The 17,740-nt window shown below is 38.0% G+C and overlaps 2 protein-coding genes across 3 annotated transcripts; one reads left to right on the forward strand and one right to left on the reverse strand.

The window, feature by feature from the left end:
• Positions 1–2,723: 2,723 nt before the first annotated feature.
• Positions 2,724–12,455, forward strand: LOC112041423 (uncharacterized). Of its 2 annotated transcripts, none has more exons than XM_087012917.1 (2): positions 2,724–3,075; positions 10,563–12,455. In XM_087012917.1, the coding sequence occupies exon 2, from the start codon at positions 10,582–10,584 to the stop codon at positions 11,728–11,730; it is 1,149 nt and encodes a 382-aa protein (XP_086869043.1). In that variant the 5' UTR covers positions 2,724–3,075; positions 10,563–10,581; the 3' UTR covers positions 11,731–12,455. The 2 variants fall into 2 exon arrangements, with proteins under 2 accessions (XP_086869043.1, XP_086869044.1); XM_087012918.1 differs by lacking the exon at positions 2,724–3,075 and adding an exon at positions 5,900–6,020.
• Positions 11,948–17,710, reverse strand: LOC106172817 (cilia- and flagella- associated protein 210). Its single transcript, XM_013553723.3, has 9 exons — positions 17,512–17,710; positions 16,730–16,953; positions 16,304–16,477; positions 15,716–15,921; positions 15,091–15,301; positions 14,540–14,625; positions 13,931–14,123; positions 13,273–13,437; positions 11,948–12,921 (listed from the first exon to the last, which is right to left on the reverse strand). Exons 1-9 carry the CDS (start codon positions 17,555–17,557, stop codon positions 12,562–12,564), a joined length of 1,665 nt encoding a protein of 554 aa, XP_013409177.2. The 5' UTR covers positions 17,558–17,710; the 3' UTR covers positions 11,948–12,561.
• Between the last annotated feature and the right edge of the window lie 30 nt (positions 17,711–17,740).

Here is a 17,740-nt window from a genome sequence, read left to right on the forward strand (position 1 = left end):
AGGGTATGCAGGGAGAACACTATCACCTATTTCATGTCTGCGGGCACCTTGCTCGGGTCATACAGACACCATGGTATGATACCATGGGATGTAGATGCTGACATTCATTGCAGCATTCGCAGTAAGGCGAAACTGACGGAGGCATTTTCAAAACATGCACCAGACTATGTTGTTCATACCCCGCTCCACACCCGCTACCCGGGGTTACTGAAGGTCTATTACAAGTGGTCAAATATCACGGTGGACGAGTGGAAATGGCCAGCAGTCGACATATTCCTGTACGCGGAAAACCAAACACATATTTGGGATATTCCTGGTAACTTAAGCGGAACCAAAGTACCTCGCCCACTCAACCCCAGCTCAAGTAAACTTTACAAGACATTCGAAAAAAAGTCATATTTCCTCTCCACAGGCGTCCTTTTGGTAACATCCTTCTCTACGCACCTCGCGACTCTTTTGCCTATCTAAAGTTGTATTATGACAGTACAGACTGCCAGAAACAACTGCATAGACAATACGCAATACAGATTCCCTGCAAGGAACTGGAGAACGTCGTGCCGTTCGTTTACAGAGAGGTGGTCGCCAATGGATCGGGCGTGATGGAAAAGCTGATGATAGGCAACACGGTGTTACAAGAATTCATTATCGACGAGCCGAGTTATGCCGTAACAAAACGTTATAGTCTGGAGTTGGTGGAACACTATAAAGACGGACGAGATTCGACCTAAATAAATAAATAGCAATACAAAACATTTTAATTGTATTTTATCAGACAAGGAGATTATTTTTGTTCTTTTACATCTTTTCCGGAAATTGAAACTGCATTGTGGGTAGGGGAGCCCTGCTACGTCGAAACACTTACAGCGGTGCTAAAAACCATGGCTGGGTTTACGTGCTCTTTGTCCCGCTACTACAATAACAGTAAGCGAGATCGACACATGAGGTTTAATAAGTTCCCAACAAACCCGTTAGAATGAAAAATATGTCAGAAAGAAAGGAAAATATAGCAGGTTTGGATCAAAAGCAGGACACTGCGTTTGCGCTGAACATTTCGAAGGCATGAAGAAAAACAATAATATTAGGAGATCAACGGTGCTTTAATAAAAAACAGAAATGCTTAGTTAAACAACGGATATAACGAACTATCGGCAAATAGAACTCGGGGGTAAAAAATGCAAGAAAAAAAACATTATAAAGATGTGAAAGAAAAATTGAAGAATAGGCCGGGGCCTTAAAATTAAGAAATGACATCAAGCATGAGATTATGGAAAAAGAAAGTAAAAGCCGTGAAGTTTTACATGGGGATTCTACTTACAAAAAATTCAAGAACTTTCACGACTTTTTGTGTAACAACAAAGAGAAGGTTTGAAAAGTTTTGTATGTAATATCCTTTTTGTGTGTGTTTTATTGATAAGTGATCATTTTAAATGTTGTAGGCCCATCACAGGTTTTAGTCTCTAATAACCCTTAGCAGGGTGGGTTCTATTTTTTTTAACGTGAGACGTTAAAATTTTTTTTTTTTTATTATGTATTCAGTCCCGTATACGTGTTACTGATTTGTACAAACGGGGCTCATATTATCAAGATCAACAGAGACATACGAAGAAGAAAGTACATCGGCTCTTGTTGAACGAGTTATCGGCGAAATAAAAAGTTATTTATTTCTGAACTCAATGACAAGAGAATTGGAAAATACAAAAAATGCAGAAAAGCCTTTCTGTAAGCTACACGTACATAATACATGTATGGTAAAGACAAAATGGATAATAAACATAATCCAACAACGTATTTGTAAAGTAATACAAATATGCTTAGTATTAAAGTAGGCCTACGTATATTTAACTGTCTTAGATAGTTGAAAAGTATAAAATGTGTGGGAAACACTTTATTTGAATGATTTAATTGTCTGTGATTGAAAACGATCAAAATACGCATGAAAACATTTAAAAATCAAATAATTTGGCCTCTTGCTATAATTTTGTTTTTGTTTCAGTTTGACAAAATGTTCATACTTGTCAGACCGAAAGGCTGACATTTTTTACCTGTCGTAAATTTTGTACATATACTAGAATAAGACACGGTAAACTTTAATTATCGTCTGGGAAAGAGTCGAGAATTCCTGTCTTACCTATTTAACACTTAAAAGGTTTTAATTACAGAGGAAAGGTCGTAGTTGTGGCCGCCCGCCTTCCCGAACAATTAAACAAGTAACACCTGATGCCTTATCAGGTACCAAACGATTTAATCAGTTCACCGACGAACGATCTGCGTGTCAGTTTTACCTGTATACACAGTAGCTACGAGTCAAACAATGCAGGAAATCTTTTCATTTTATCACTTTAAAAATCTCTTAAGATATCAAACAAGACATAAAAATCGTAATGAATTGACACTGCCGGTACATGAGGTGATATCGCCACAGCTTGCATATATACATGTACAAAATTGTGAAGACGTAGGCCTGCGCACCTGTCCACACTCTTGAAAGCTGTGTACGAGTCTACTAGCTATTTTGATTTTATATATAAAAAAATAACGAGTCTCTTTCGCATATCTTTATTATTGGAAGCATTTAAAAGAACTCCGAAGCTTTAGTTCGTCATCACTATTGAAAGTGCAGCCAAGGCTCGGACGCTTAGGTGAAGTCTAGTTGTAAAGCGCAGCGTATTTAAACCGAGAAAAAAATATATTTAATTGCTTGATTCTCCGTCCAAATAGCTGTATCTTGCCTACAGTTTACGCATTTCTGTGCTTCAGCCACCTTTTTAGTTTGACAGAAAGCAATGCACGCTTCATACGACCTTTTTATATGCGCACCTTGTACATCATCGACACCTAGCATTGCCATGCTGGAAACAGCAGAGGACCACTATGACCCCTGTGGCGCGCGGTTCCTGTCGTGCGCGCTTCGTATTTCCGCAAAAGATGAAAAAGGTTAATTATAACGTGACCTAAAGAACGAAAGACCCAAGACAATACTACAGGTATCCATTCAGCTGCCAGCAGTCAGTAATCCTGGTCAGGCTGCCTCAATCCTCTCTGAGCTATTCCTGTTGCAGGAAGAACGAGAGTTTGGTAAGTGATATATTGTCTAAAAATTAATTGGAGTCAATGTTTTTCTGCTCATTATTTCAGCTAAATTTATACTACAAGTTATTTATTATTGACTATTATTGTAAAATATTTATTCCACGTTTTGTTTATGCAAATTATGAATTTGTCATATATTTTATCGGTTCTAGGATGCGTATCTGGATTGTTTGTACATCATTGATTGTTTTTCATGGTTTTCAAACCCAAAATTTTGCTTAATGACGAACAAACAGTCTTGATGCTAATGTTGTGGAAAAATGCCACAATTGTTGCTTCTTTGGTGCTGTAAAAAATAGCTGCCTCTGGAAAAGGTTTCAAAATGGCCTCCATAGTATTTATCTATTATCGTGACTTGTGATATAGACATACTGTACGATTCGCCCGGCGTCATGGGCCTATACGTCACCGATGTTTGTGCATATATCAGAAACAAAACAAAACAAATTAAAGAGATAAAAAACTATGATATAGGTTGAAAGCAAAACACTACTACAGTATATATAAGTCATGGTGCACTCAACTTTTGAGCCCTGAATAGTTAATTTGATAAACTGTATGGTATAAGTCTAATTATGAATAATAGTAATAAGGTGTTGCGGCTTACGGCAATCCTATCCGAGCAATTTTACGTCCCCTTGGTGCAACCGGGCCATAAAGCGCATCTATGCCAAACACAAAGTGAATGTTTGTTTCTGACCGCACATAATACTAAGGCAGATCCTATGTCACCATAAAGACAAGGCAGACGGAAAAAATATATCAGTGGTGCGATCTATCATATTAAGCGCCAAGGAGATGAGGACTGTGAATGTGACAATGGTCACACCGGAGAGACAGAAAGTACACTGAAATTGGCACACAGTGGACAATAGAAGTGACACCCCCTAAATCAGAGTATTTAAAGAACAATGGTCATGACGTCAGAATGGCCTGTGTGGAACATATTCTTCAGAAAACATGCCCAACTAACGATATCTTTATCTAAATACACGAAGTAAAAGCTCATTTTGTAAATTTTGGACTCTAAAAAAACGTCCTTTCTGCTTGGCCTGCGAGTTAATGAGCTACATGGTCACGTGGTCCGATAACGACAATCGAGCCACCGGCGGAGCTGTCAAACTCAGCTGCATTGTCTACCTGTAAGATGACTTTTCTGGCTTCTGTTAAAAGGCTATACTTATTCAAATCTCTTACCCGAGGGGTCTGAATACTCGTGAAGCCGTGATTTGAATGACTTAAGGGCACTGTTGATTATTCAATATGAACTCCATGTTCTTTGTGAAATTCAATTTATTTTATTACGCTGACACCCCGTCTTGCATACTTTTATTAAACTGAGGTAAACAATGCCTGTTGCCAAGTCCAGCTTGATCATCCATCTAACTGGAACATCCTTTACTTCTTAATTAGAGGGTTAAATGACATTCAGTTCTCCTGTTACAGTAGCCTTTGTCTTGCACTCTCGCTGGCAGTATTTATCTCATGTGAAAATCTACCTGTGCGTTAGTTCAAAGAGCGGCTCCCGTAGACCAGGGGGTACTAGATAAAATCTGAACACCAGGTTTATTGAGGAGCTAGAGAAACAAACGAACGAATTTTTCCTGCACTGCTTCATAGGAATATTAACACGGGCTTGATCCAGCTTAGACCTCCAAATTAACAGGGTGACATGGGCAATTTTCACAAACAGTTAATAAAACTATATTTCAGATAGCCTCCTTTAAAATTAATATACCGTTCTGGGTAAATAAGAATATTTATTAAATCGCCAGAATATTTTTAACTTAAATGACGATTTTATTATAAATGGAAATTAAGCTACTTTATGTGGTACATGTGCTGTCCTTGATATTTTGCGTTAGTCTACATTTTGCTGTACGTGCTTGGAATTTTTAAATTTTTACACTAACGTACGTAAAACTACACATTTAGTAAACATTCAAGTAATGATTTTCCATGTTACTAATAGCAAACAATGCTCTTTTACCTTGATCTGCTACATGTTTTTGGGTTTGATAAAGCTTACAAATTTGCAAAAAGTTTTGCGTACAGACGCAGAACTTGCTTTTCAAGTTATAAAATGATAAATCTTTTAAATTATTTAATATTTGAGATTAAATAACCTCCAGAAACAAATACTCAAAGCATAAACGAATTAGGATTACGAACCATTTTATAACAGAAGTTACCATTTTTTTCTTTAATATACCGCTCTTTTTCCTGTTTTTCCTCAACACGTTTTCTTCCACGGAAGTAATGCCTGGGCATACGCATGCTTCAAGATACCCTGAGAGCAATTACTTTTATTAATGTTTGCGACGGTGTTTGAATTCAATTGTTTAAATATTGACATTTAACGGTATAGATATATTGAACGATAAAGATATATTGAAAAATATGAAAGTCCACCAAGACGATTTTGATTTTTCAATTTATTAAAAATTTGAGCCCTACGGCTCATCAGACGATTTTGATACCTGTTATTACCTAGGTTGGGAAGTGCAGAGGTGCATAATTAACAGGTTCTATTGTAAACGAGCTCTTGGTCAACTACAGTGCATCAGCAATCAGTAAGTTTGCCAACTGATGGCAGTTAATCTGAAAGACTATCAGCTTTTGATATGATCTAAACCACCTGAGGTGACCATGATCTCGAGCATCGCAACTATTGTCACCGTAGTTAGTTAGTAAGTCAAGGAAGACCGTCACAGACAAAGAAAAGATTGTCAACGATTGCTTTAATTTTGGTGAATCCCACGGCAACACACTAAGGCATAATGAAAATTGCTGAACTCCGTTCAACATAACTTTCCTAAACTTCTGTCTGTTTGCGCCATGCAGCTCAGTTGAGTCTCATAGACCTTTATCCTCATTGTCGTCACAGTACCACGTGACCCAGATCTGTTGCTTCATTTATGCATATTGAGGTGAGGTTTACTTAAACGCTTTTTGTCTACTTATAAATTGTTTTTATAATTTTTAAATGGCGGGGATCGATTAAAACATAACTGTAGTGTATAGATTAAGTGCTGGATCTTCAGAATTCGAGAAATGGACTTTAATAAGACTATTGTCCTTTAAGGTTATTAACCTGAAGAGGCGGAATATAAGCAATGTTAGAATATCGATACAGCTGACTTGTTCAGTCAGAACCGTTTCTTTTGTGAATTTTGATGTTAATAAAATGATACCAGGAGCATATCATTCCACAGTCATTTATCTCCCCCCAACGAATGGCTCAGTAGGGGTAACACTTCTATTGTCCAGTGTGTGTAGGGTCATGGAACATAAGAGACGAAACTCCAGAGCTCCGTAACTCGAAAGCATTGCGAATTCCGACCGAGCGCAAGCGTCTCTATTCCATAACTGGGGATTTACTCGCACAGAGACCATTCCCACAGATTGCTGTCAGCTTAACCGGCTTAAATGTCTGTCCCGCCTACTAAAAGCTGCAAGGGGGTAATTAACTTTTGTGCGGGCTAGGCTCCCGGAAGCCGACAGCAATTAAAGGTACATACGAACCGAGCATCGGTGGATTGTGGATTCCCAGCAACACATGTAAACCACTTCTACTAGATTCTTATATGACTCAAATAAATTTGGCATGCCAAGGGATAAACTGAATAGATCACTCGATCAGCCATAAAAGACCTTTAGACTGCTCCTTTCTTTAAATTTATGGTTGTAAATTTAACCTACTTCCGTGACCTACTTTCCTGCCCCATTGACATACAGCTTAGCCAGCAGAAAAATCTGTTCAAACATCATTTTCGGGTAAAATTAAACAATGTGACAAAAAATTGACTTTGTATGTATCTTTAAGCATTAACCCCAAGGGAGTTTGGTCGATCCAGATGGATCGATCTAAATCTGTGGGAACCCAGTCATACAGTACCCGGGGCAACTCCACAGTCCACTTATGAACTGGCAAAGACTGCTCAAAACTTCAACCGCCAAGGTGTGAAGTTTTGGCTCTCGCAGTGCTCTGTAATGTCACAGGTGAAGACTAACGTAATCTCAGTGTAAATCAAAATGAAAATAAAAGCAACTGAACTCTCTGGCTAGGACCGTCCCGCGCAGGCTTATTAATAAAAGTGACCAAACTTGTATTGATTCTTAGCTTTCCGGCATAGCACCACGTCACACCACCAGTAAAACGCTTTCAACAGCGTGTCTTCTCTGCGGAATAACTTGCCCAATATGTTTTCTCCAAAATTTGCATCGTCACAATAGCTTGAATGGAAATCTCACCAGCTTTTACACATTTGCACGTTTTTTAATGATTTTCTTTTCCTAGGGGTTTGCATAAACCAAAACCGCCCCGACGTGGACGGCATTTGATTCCTTTGTGCTCTGTAACGTCATAGGTGAAGTCAAACTAATACTCAGCATAAAACAAAGTCGCAGTAAAAAAGTAATCTGTCCGGGAATGTTACGTGTTGGCTTCTCAATCAAGGCCTCGTGTACATCATGTATTCAACGTAGATGAATTTAAGACCAAGTTTCGGGCACTGGCTTTGCGCGGAATAAAAAACATGTTTACGTCGGTACGTAAGGAAATGTACTGCTTGATCCAACGTCTGCCAACGAAGCCTCCGTTGCTCCGTGGTAATTCCATTGGCATGGACATAGATAGGCACTTGTTCTTGGGCTCGACTTCCAGACTGTTCAGTGGAGAATTATTTTTTCATGTAATGATTTCTAAAATTTGCGTTTCATTACTATAAGAAGTAACTCGTACTCAAGGTAGGTGAGCGGGTCTGTTACGGCGCAGTTGGTAGCGTGCACGCCCGCAAAAAAAAAAACGTTCAAGGCCATCATGGACCATGACAACGGAAAGTCACGAGTTCGATTCCCAAATGTCGCATGTCAGTCCGTCACGACTACCACCTGGCCCGGAATCAGGAAGGCGCGAAAAACGAATTCAGTCTCTCCTGGGCCCGACAAATTACCTTTTGCATATTAAAACGGTATAGTTTAGAATAATTGACCATTGATCTCTATTTCTCACCAGCTACTCCACAGATTAAACTTGAATTGAATCAATACCTAAACCGGCATGGCGCCATGCACGTCATACTTCATGTCTTTTCATCAAAAAGCGCATTTTTTTGGTGGGATTATCAGCAAGAATTGCACCTTGAAAAACGACAGTATATTTGTTCTATCTATAATTACTTTTGAAATGAGTCGGTTCAAGAATTTAGAAAAAATAAGCAATACTGGAGGCTTGTATGAGACCACATTGCCTCTGTTGAAAAATTCCTTTTGGAGGTATAATAAATTATCCTTTATGTGCAGACCACTGGCCGATCATTGAGCATTCACAATACAGCATTTTCGCCTCCTTTATGCGACCACAGCTATGCTTGTGCCTCTTTTCTGTTTCGCTTGAGCAACCTTGCAGTGACCAACCTCCACCGCGTCCTTTGTGCAATTGCTTTAAACATGTTGAAAAACTTGTTTGTCAGTCTAACGAACCCCTTGCGTTTGTCTGGGTAAGGTCATATTTTCATACGATAGTATTTTAACAAACTAAAGCAGTTATAATAAGTATTGGTGCTTTTCTTACTTTCTTAATTCACTAATACGTGTGCTATTAACGCTAGAGTTTATATTATACTTAAATTGGAGATGTACAATTTATTAGAAAGAGGTCGTGTAGTGAGTCGGTCGATAAGACAGAAGAGATTTGGAAGTGGAGCTTGTCAAACAAAGATAAAATTTTACAATTTGCCATCTTGCCCTATATTTCCAATCCGATTGTTCCAGAAAGAGCAATTTCGTACAAGTCAATCACAGGGAGCTACATGTATACCGCTGACTGCCTATCAAAACATTCGGCGCACAGAATTTTCGTTCCTTTGCTGTATAGTAATTTCCTACAGTGTGGTCGGTCATGAATAGAAATTCCAACAGAAACTATTCAAATGTGTTATTGAGAACCATACGATCACTGCATATCCATGCACATGAAAAGCGATTTGTGAAGAAGTGTCAAAATATGTCAATATGCATATTAGACAGAAGTCTTATTTTCACGAACTAGACCACTACGTACTACATTAATCAACTTCACGAGTAAATTAGATAGGCCCCGAACATGACCGATATAATAATAATTATTTGTAGCGTTTAACCTCAATTAACTTTCCTGGCAAGCAGGATAATGATGCTGTGCTGTCCATTATTTGGCTTAATAGCAACACTAAATGTCCGTTACTTATAATATACATGGCTTTAACATAAATTGGCCTGGTGAACTTTCAGACACCGTTTGCGTATGTACAATAGTCTGATTACTTAGTCTGCCCGTTTCGATGCTGTCGCCAACAAATCAACTGCCAAAGTGTATGTCCGTTTTACTATAAATTGACTGAGTAGCTTTATTTGATTTAGAGGATCTATTTAAGAACAATCATCAATTTTTTTCTCAAAATTCATTGATATGCTGATCTTTGCGCCATAAGAAGCCAACCGTTTTAATGTCATTCCATATTTACAGGGTGGCTTTGTCTTTTAAAAGGTCAGGTACCTTTTGAAAACCAGTATGATCTAGTACCTGCCTTTTAATGACGTTTGCTCCATTAAGGAATAATAGAAGTAATTGAAGAAGCTACCTCTATAAAGACCCATGATTGATTCATATATAGCTTTGAGCGCATCTAACGGCAGCCGGTGAGGCAACAAGTGTGTATCTTGACCAAAAATGACCAGGGCCCCATATCTCGAAAGCATCGCGTATTGCAAATCGCTATATCAAATAGAGGCTACAATGTATTATAATGGGACGAGTATGGGCGAGTTATGGAATCGAGACGCTTGCGCACGGCCGCAATGCGCGATGCTTTCGAGATACGGGGCCCAGGCCTCTACCTGAAACCTCACTGAAATGTGTATAATGGAGTGTAGTGTATAAGAACCGAACTTCACTGTATACTTTTTACTTTTGACAGTTTGTCTTTTAACAACAAAATAGAAAAGTTGTATTTTGCTTATAATGTTAAAAAACTTTTGGGTGGGAAGCAAGTAACAAATGATAAGATTTTGGTGATTTTAGCGACGTCCCGTTTATTAATGAATTAGTTTATAGATAAAGTTTGGTCGTCTGTAAGTAACTTAATTAAAAACGATATGGAGAGATTTTGATGAACTGCCAAGGAATGGTCAAAAATGGACTATATTTTGGTGGTGACTAATGAATTAATCAATCAACTAGTTAATTAATCAATAATGAGAATGTGGTAAATTAATCAGTGAATTCAGAGGTAATTAAAGGTAATGATAATTGATTTAGTTCGTTAATTAATTATCTTATTAATAAGAAGAGGAATGAGCTGCCTGAGTCGTATCCTAGTTGAGCACATTTTGGTTGTCTGCGCATGTGATTTACCTTCACCTTCATGGCATTTTAAAAGCTACGACAGTATGATCATGTTAAAAAAAAACGTCTGTAAATCTTTTTTCAGACTCCCTGTTGTCACACAGATGGCGTCACCACGCTGCAGACGCGTTTTTAGGCAGTTCTCATCCATTTTGATTGTTGGATGTTCGATGCTGATCGTGATGACGGTTTTGAAGATTATAGGCGCCAGATCGCCAGTGTGTAAAGACAGTGTTCCTGATAAAATCCCAACGAAGCTGAAAAAAGGAGCTTCATTGCCACCCAATGCCCGCCAATTGGGATCCGAAGATAAATCTTTGCCAAGGACATCCCAAATAGGAAAGCATCATTATTCTCACGACACAGACACCGTTCTCAACCCAGGGGCAATCAGACCATTCCCTACCCTCCCGTCGTACCCGCTGAAACCCGGCGGAGCAGGGAGACATTACAACCCCGGTGTGCTTTTGTCCTTTTTCCAATCGGAACTCACGGCTGAAGATAAAGAAATCTTTACAAATATACTAGGTACCATAGACAGGGTATGCAGGGAGAACAATATCACCTATTTCATGTCTGCGGGCACCTTGCTCGGGTCATACAGACACCATGGTATGATTCCATGGGATGTTGATGCCGGCATTCATTGCAGCATTCGCAGTAAGGCAAAACTGACGGAGGCATTTTCAAAACATGCACCAGACTATGTTGTTCATACCCCGCTCCACACCCGCTACCCGGGGTTACTGAAGGTATTTTACAAGTGGTCAAATATCACGGTGGACGAGTGGAAATGGCCAGCAGTCGACATATTCCTGTACGCGGAAAACCAAACACACATTTGGGATATTCCTCGGAATTTAAGCGGAAACACAGTACCCAGCTCCAGTAAACTTTACAGGACATTCGAAAAAAGAGTCCCGTTTCCTCTTCATAGGCGTCCGTTTGGTAACATCTTTCTCAACGCCCCTCGCGATTCTTTTGCCTATCTTAAGTTGTTTTATGACAGTACAGGATGCCTAAAACAACTGCATAGACAATACGCAATACAGATTCCGTGCAAGGAACTGGAGAACGTCGTGCCGTTCGTTCACAGAGAGGGGATCGCCAATGGACCGGGCGTGATGGAAAAGCTGATGATAGGCAACACGGTGTTACAAGAATTCATTATTGACGAGCCAAGTTACGCCGTAACAAAACGTTACAGTCTGGAGTTGGTGGAACACAATGAAGACGGACGAGATTCGGCATAAATAAATAAATAAATAAATAAATGACAATGCAAAACATTTTAATTGAATTTTATCAGTCAAGGAGATTGTTTTTGTTCTTTTTACTAACATTCGTTCCATTTTCTTTAGCTATTCAGTTTTTTCTGTTATACAGCAAAACCTCTGAATATCATAACATTTAAAATTATTTTAAATTATTAACCATTTTACCGTTGTAACTTAAACAGGTGACAAAAAATTTAATGCCATTCATACTTTATTTACTCTTACACAATATGTACAGGCTGTAAATTTACACGTGCAATATTTACATGTTTTAATAAATTTTATTGGCAGCACTGGCATTTCAGCCAACATCGTCACTCACTGTGTGTACTGACATCAGTTTTGGCAAATTCTGACCCAAGACTTGGAATGTACAAAGATATACAAAGTCAGTTTTTACTTGACAAACGAAAAAGCAGTATTTGCAAGACATAGGTTTACAACCACTCTTTTCGAAACATTTTTGTCAAACTTTCCACAGACTGGGCCAATATGGGCAAAGAAGCAGCCGACTCAGAATTTCAACGGAAACCACGCAAGGAACAATGACCATTATGCTAATGTTAGTTTACTCACATGACAGTGCGTTTATATATGGGTCAGTAACATACTGATATTTAACTCAGCTATGCGACATTGATGAATTGAGATATTTGCCTTCAGAGATGCCGCAATGCAATAAAACTGGTATAAATAAAATACTGGAGTGTTTTCTCCTTAAATTCTCAATCAAGTCCCTTAAACCCCTAGACTCCAAATGGCAGAAAATACATTTTCCAAAAAAGGCAACAAAATCGTGTCAAGTGTTTATCGCCACACGAAACCGAGTCTCTTGTTGGTCCGTCCATCCCCGTATATATTCTTCTTCACTTCCTCGGTCGTCCCTCGTTGGTAGTTGGGCAGCTGGACACCGCTGTGATCCATCGCCATGTAACTGGGGCGGATGCCGCCCTTCCCCTCGAAGATGGGCCCCAGTCCCCCGCCGGCGCCTGGCCTGGCCGCCTTGCGGAGAGGGTACACGTTGCGTCCCCCCTGGAGACAGTGGTCGATCACCTTACCGGCGTACTCCTGGAACTGGTCCTCCTCCAGCTTCAGCAGCTCCATGTTTTTGGCGTCTTGCTGGAGCTGCTCCACCTTCACCTCGTCTTCTTTAAGTTTGCGCTGGCCCTAGAAGTGTGAGATTATGAAATTTTAGTGCATGGTGTTATTTATTTCAAATCAGGAAACTGTTTGATTTGATGTCAAGGGTACTGCAGGTAATTAATGAATATTGTTTTGAATCGAAAACTGCATATTTTTTCAACAACTGTCACTGCTTACTATTTATGCGTAGTCTATTTAATTTCACTATATGGATATTTTTTGTCATTTTTGTAAAAATATTTCCAGACTGTTAAATATTCATATAATAAATAAAATATATATACAAAAAAGATTAAGACTTAATCAACTCAAACTTAAAATCTAAAAATAAATCTATCTATATATATATATATATAAATGTCAAGTTTAACTTACAGCTTGCATGAGATGGAAGTCTGCTAGGTGTTTATTTTCATCAAACTTTCTGCTGTGTTTCATTTCCTCGTTTCTCTGGAACAATTTGTCTGCCTCCTTGCGGATCTGGAGCATTTCCATCTCCCTGGCTCTCTCTGCAGCCTCCTTTTCTTCTTTCTCTCTCATCTAAAACACAGTTTGTAACATTGTTTAGGGTCAGTTTTTTTCTCTAATAATTCACGTTATATCGGAAGGAACTCCAAATAAAATAATGCTGTTAATAATAAATAAACAAATAACAATCAAAATATATTGTTATGAGTCTGTTCTTTTATATTTATTTTTTCCAATTATTTATCAGGTCTCTAAGATAACTCCAGAATGACTGTTAAAATTTACTTAAGGCTTCAAACTCAGTATTTTAACTGATGAATTTAAAAATGACAAAAGCTTATGGACATAAATCAGTTTCATTTCACTAAGCTATTAAAAAAAATCTAAGTCACACTCTACATTTTCATAACCCAGAATATAACAAATGAAATAATACTGGCAATTATACATAAACAAAATAATAATAATCAATAGTCTATTAGGGGCCAATAATGTGACTGCTATTAACTTCAGGAAATAATTAGTGTTGCTATATTTCATGAACAATATAAATACATCCACAAACCTGCTGGTATCTGTGTTCAGCCATCTCGGAAAGCATCCTCCTATTCTTGGCGTCCTTATCAGCATCCTCCTTGGCAATCTTGGCCTCTCTCTCTTCAGTGGCTTTACGAATCCTCTGATCCTCATCATCAACCTTTTGTTTCATCTGGGCTGCCAGACGGTCCCGAATCTTCTCCAGTCTCTCTTGCTTCTCACTGAGAGGAAAAATTGATTTGAAATATGATTATGCATATCTGCATGGTTGGTTTTCTTGTTTATCCAATAAACAGACTGTGTAGTAATATTTATAAGGTCCCATGCCTTGTCAATGGCCTTACAAAGAACATGTGGATAATATATCAGCTAATACGTGGTTGGCATGAACAATCATTTTGAGTTGTTATGATGCTAATGTAAATGCATTATTTTTTTCCATTAATATACGGTAATTAGGTATGTTTTTTTTTGAAAAAATTAAAACTTCAAATTCCCGTTATTTCTTCATTTTGCTTCTTGGGACTGTTTTTAAAAGTGTAAAGAGGCCAATTATATAAATAAAGAAGGTTTATCACAGCAAATGTACATTTTTTCATAACATTTGTAAAGTAAATAAATTATTAAATTATCTTACTTATGGAGAAGCTTTTCTTTTTCAACTCGCAGCTTCATCATTTTCCTCTTAGCAGCAGCAAAGATTCGGCATTCCTCATCTTCTTCCTGAATTGAAAAATTTACATGAAATATGTAAACAGCACCGGAGCAGAGAACTACATCTACCATTCTTGTGTGTGTGTGTGTGTGTGTGTTAATTTATTTCTATTAATTTTTAAAAAGTGGTCAATTTCATGAAGACTAACATTAAAAGCATAGTACAAACACATTTTTTAGGATTTGGCAGTTTTGCCTGGTCTATATATAATCATCAATGAAAACAAGGTTAATTCTACAAGTATTTTTTATCACGTGTGTGTGTGTGTGTGTGTGTGTATGTGTGCATCTGTGTTAAATAAGAGGGGGGAGAAGATGATGATATTATTCTTATATCTTTTAGCCTAAAAGGTTTCTTCTACCTGTATTTCCAATTTGAGAGAGCGGAGGAAAGGGGGGGGGGGGGGGGGGGTAGAGAGAGAGCAGAACACCAAAAATTCAAATTAAATCATTCACTTTGTCTTCACCACCTACCTCTTCAATCTCCTGTTGTATTTCCCTCATTTTCTTCACGTCCTCTATCCTCTTCAGATTCTGCTGCATGTTCTGCTTCTGTTCATCTCTCCTGATGTCCTCCAGGCGTTTTTTCTCCAGGTGGTACTGGATTGCCAGCTTCTTCAGGTCCTCGCCCTCCTTCTTGTCATCCTCCATGGTGATTAGGCGGTCCTTTATATGCTCTCGTATTCTGGAAAAGAAACAAAAGATGCTCAAGAGATACAATGACACCTCAGCCAGCTTGGATATGAAATGCTTGCCTTTGGCATGCAGTCAGCAATTTCAATTGTGGGTTTTCTTTCTTTTTTTAAATTTTGTTTTTGTTTATCTTGAAAGCCAACTTTGCTCAACTAAAATGGGGCTTTGAATTTAAATTAGTGTATACAAACAGTGGACACCCCTACCTACTAGTAATTCCTTATTGCTTTATGCATTTTCTAAACATATTCAATTATTATTATTTTTTTTTAATTTTGATGCAGAGTGGGCATTTTCCTGACAAAAAGTAGTTTTTTATATATACATGTTATATGTATTACCAGATAAATACACAGCACAGCAATCCTGACCAGACACCATTATAAAACTGTCAATAAGAACTCACTGTGCTTTCTGAAACTCTGCCACCTCCTCTCTTTCTTGCAGTCTCTGAAGCGCTTTCCTCTGGTCGTCACGGATACCATCTTCATAGTCTTTTCTCTGTTTGTCCAGCCAATCGTTGTCTTTGCCCTCGTATGCCTTCTCCTTCAGCCGTTTTAACTCAAGTTGGGCCTCTCTTTCTTTCAGGACTTCTGTGAACATCAGCGCACTCTGAGGACAGAAAATGGAACTATTGTAATTTACTGGGCTTACAAATAAAGGCACTCAAGTGTATCTTCAAATAACAAGTACTGCTCTGAAATCTATTTCACAGTTTATCTTGAAAACCAACTCTACTCAAGTTAAATGGGCCTTTGAAAATGAATTAATGCATAAAAATAGCTGACATCCCTACCTACTTAACCTTATATTGCTTTATGCATTTTCTAAACATATTAGTACTGATTTTTAATTCAAGATTTTATTCAAGCATTTTGATATTTAAAATATATGGCATTGTTTTATTTTATTTTTAAACTTTAGACAGATTCCCATTTCACTTCATTGAAAATTAAATTGTATGTATAATGTTGGTAAACATTGCTGCTCTTACATGGAATCCTTTCACCCTGTCTGTCTGGTAATATTGTAGGGTCTTTGCCTTTTCAATAGCTTCTTTTCTCTTCTGAGCCTGAAATTGAGCTTCTTCCAGATCAACCTGTTTTCTCTCTGCCTCTTCCTTTTCTTCTCTTATTTTCCTTGCCTCAAGTCTCTTCTGTCTGTGACCCTGTTAGATAAAATAAATAAGAATGCATGTACACCGAATGGCAATGTCTTAAATATACCATGACATTTTTTACAAAAATAATTTATGACAAAAATATATAACTACATGTTTTATTCTCTTATATTTAAGTTAAGGATAATTGGGCATTAAAAAACTCCTTCATTTTATAATTGAGGCTTTAACATCAAAGATATTTCACAAATTCTTATACAAATAGCATATTTTTCCTGAAAGAAAAGAGCTTCAACTTACAGCAATTGTGTTTGTCCAGTTTTTTACTTTGTCCTTGGACATCTTCTTCACAGCTTCTTTCTCCTCTCTCCGCCTTCTCCTCTCCTCAGCCTCAATTTGGCCTCTGTTTAATTGCATGTTAATCCTACCCCAGTCTCCCTGAGTGAGGACAGTGACCTGTCGTAGGTCAGTGCCATCAGGCAGTGTCATCATGGGCTGCTGCAAACTACCAGGAGCAGAGTCCGCTGAAGGGTAAAATAATAATTTCACTCATAATAATAATAATAATAATAATAATAATAATCTTTTGCAAATTGAGGTATATAATTAGCAGTTAAAGGTTTTGCATCTGTTCATCAACAGTTTGATAATTGTAGTCCTTTTTTCCCAGCGACACGTACCGTGTTTTACTATACATGTTACTCTGTATTTTTGTAAGTGGTGCCACATTCTAGAATAGCATTCGCAGTTTCCATCACATCATGTAGGGCCGAAAACTGTGGCACATATTGTACGTTAGCACTAGGTAGTACATGTACAGTATATTTGATAAACTTCCACTGTTCCATAGACACTGGTACACTCATAACGTCTAAAACTCAATAATTTTATGACAGTTTACTATTGTTAAAACTGTATCATTAGATCAAAGTCCGCCAGACCCACACTACAACATAACACATTACATACAAGTACTATAACTTATTACAGTACATCACAAATTACACGTACAGTGTGTATATGTTCGAGGTATTACTAGTGTATGAGATGACATTATGAGACTGAGGCCTTGTGGTACTCACCTCTTGCTTGTCCTTTTCTTCTTCCATGCAATACTGTCGCTGCCATTTTAGCCGCTTAGTACCAAAGACAATTACTAATTGATTTGTTTATTCTATTTTTCTAGTTAATGTATGTTAATGTATTTAACTGTGTAATTCCGTTGCAATCAGCCCTCATCTACCACATAACCCACTTCAATGGTTGCCAAGCAAACTCTTGTCACTACAACACTCTGACGTCACAAGCTGC

The sequence above is a fragment of the Lingula anatina genome, chromosome 5, assembly GCF_051362555.1.
Source record: "Lingula anatina isolate TDL-2025a chromosome 5, LinAna3.0, whole genome shotgun sequence".
Classification (NCBI taxonomy): domain Eukaryota; kingdom Metazoa; phylum Brachiopoda; class Lingulata; order Lingulida; family Lingulidae; genus Lingula; species Lingula anatina.

What these genes read in the sequence shown, in the direction of transcription:
- LOC112041423 (XM_087012917.1), top strand. Translation starts at nt 10,582, where the DNA reads ATGGCGTCACCACGCTGCAGACGCGTTTTTAGGCAGTTCTCATCCATT.
- LOC106172817 (XM_013553723.3), bottom strand. Translation starts at nt 17,557, where the DNA reads ATGGCAGCGACAGTATTGCATGGAAGAAGAAAAGGACAAGCAAGAG. An exon ending in ACTGGACAAACACAATTGCT is followed by an intron (nt 16,478 to 16,729) that starts GTAAGTTGAAGC and finishes TTTATCTAACAG; the next exon opens with GGTCACAGACAGAAGAGACT. An exon ending in TACAACAGGAGATTGAAGAG is followed by an intron (nt 14,626 to 15,090) that starts GTAGGTGGTGAA and finishes TTTTCAATTCAG; the next exon opens with GAAGAAGATGAGGAATGCCG.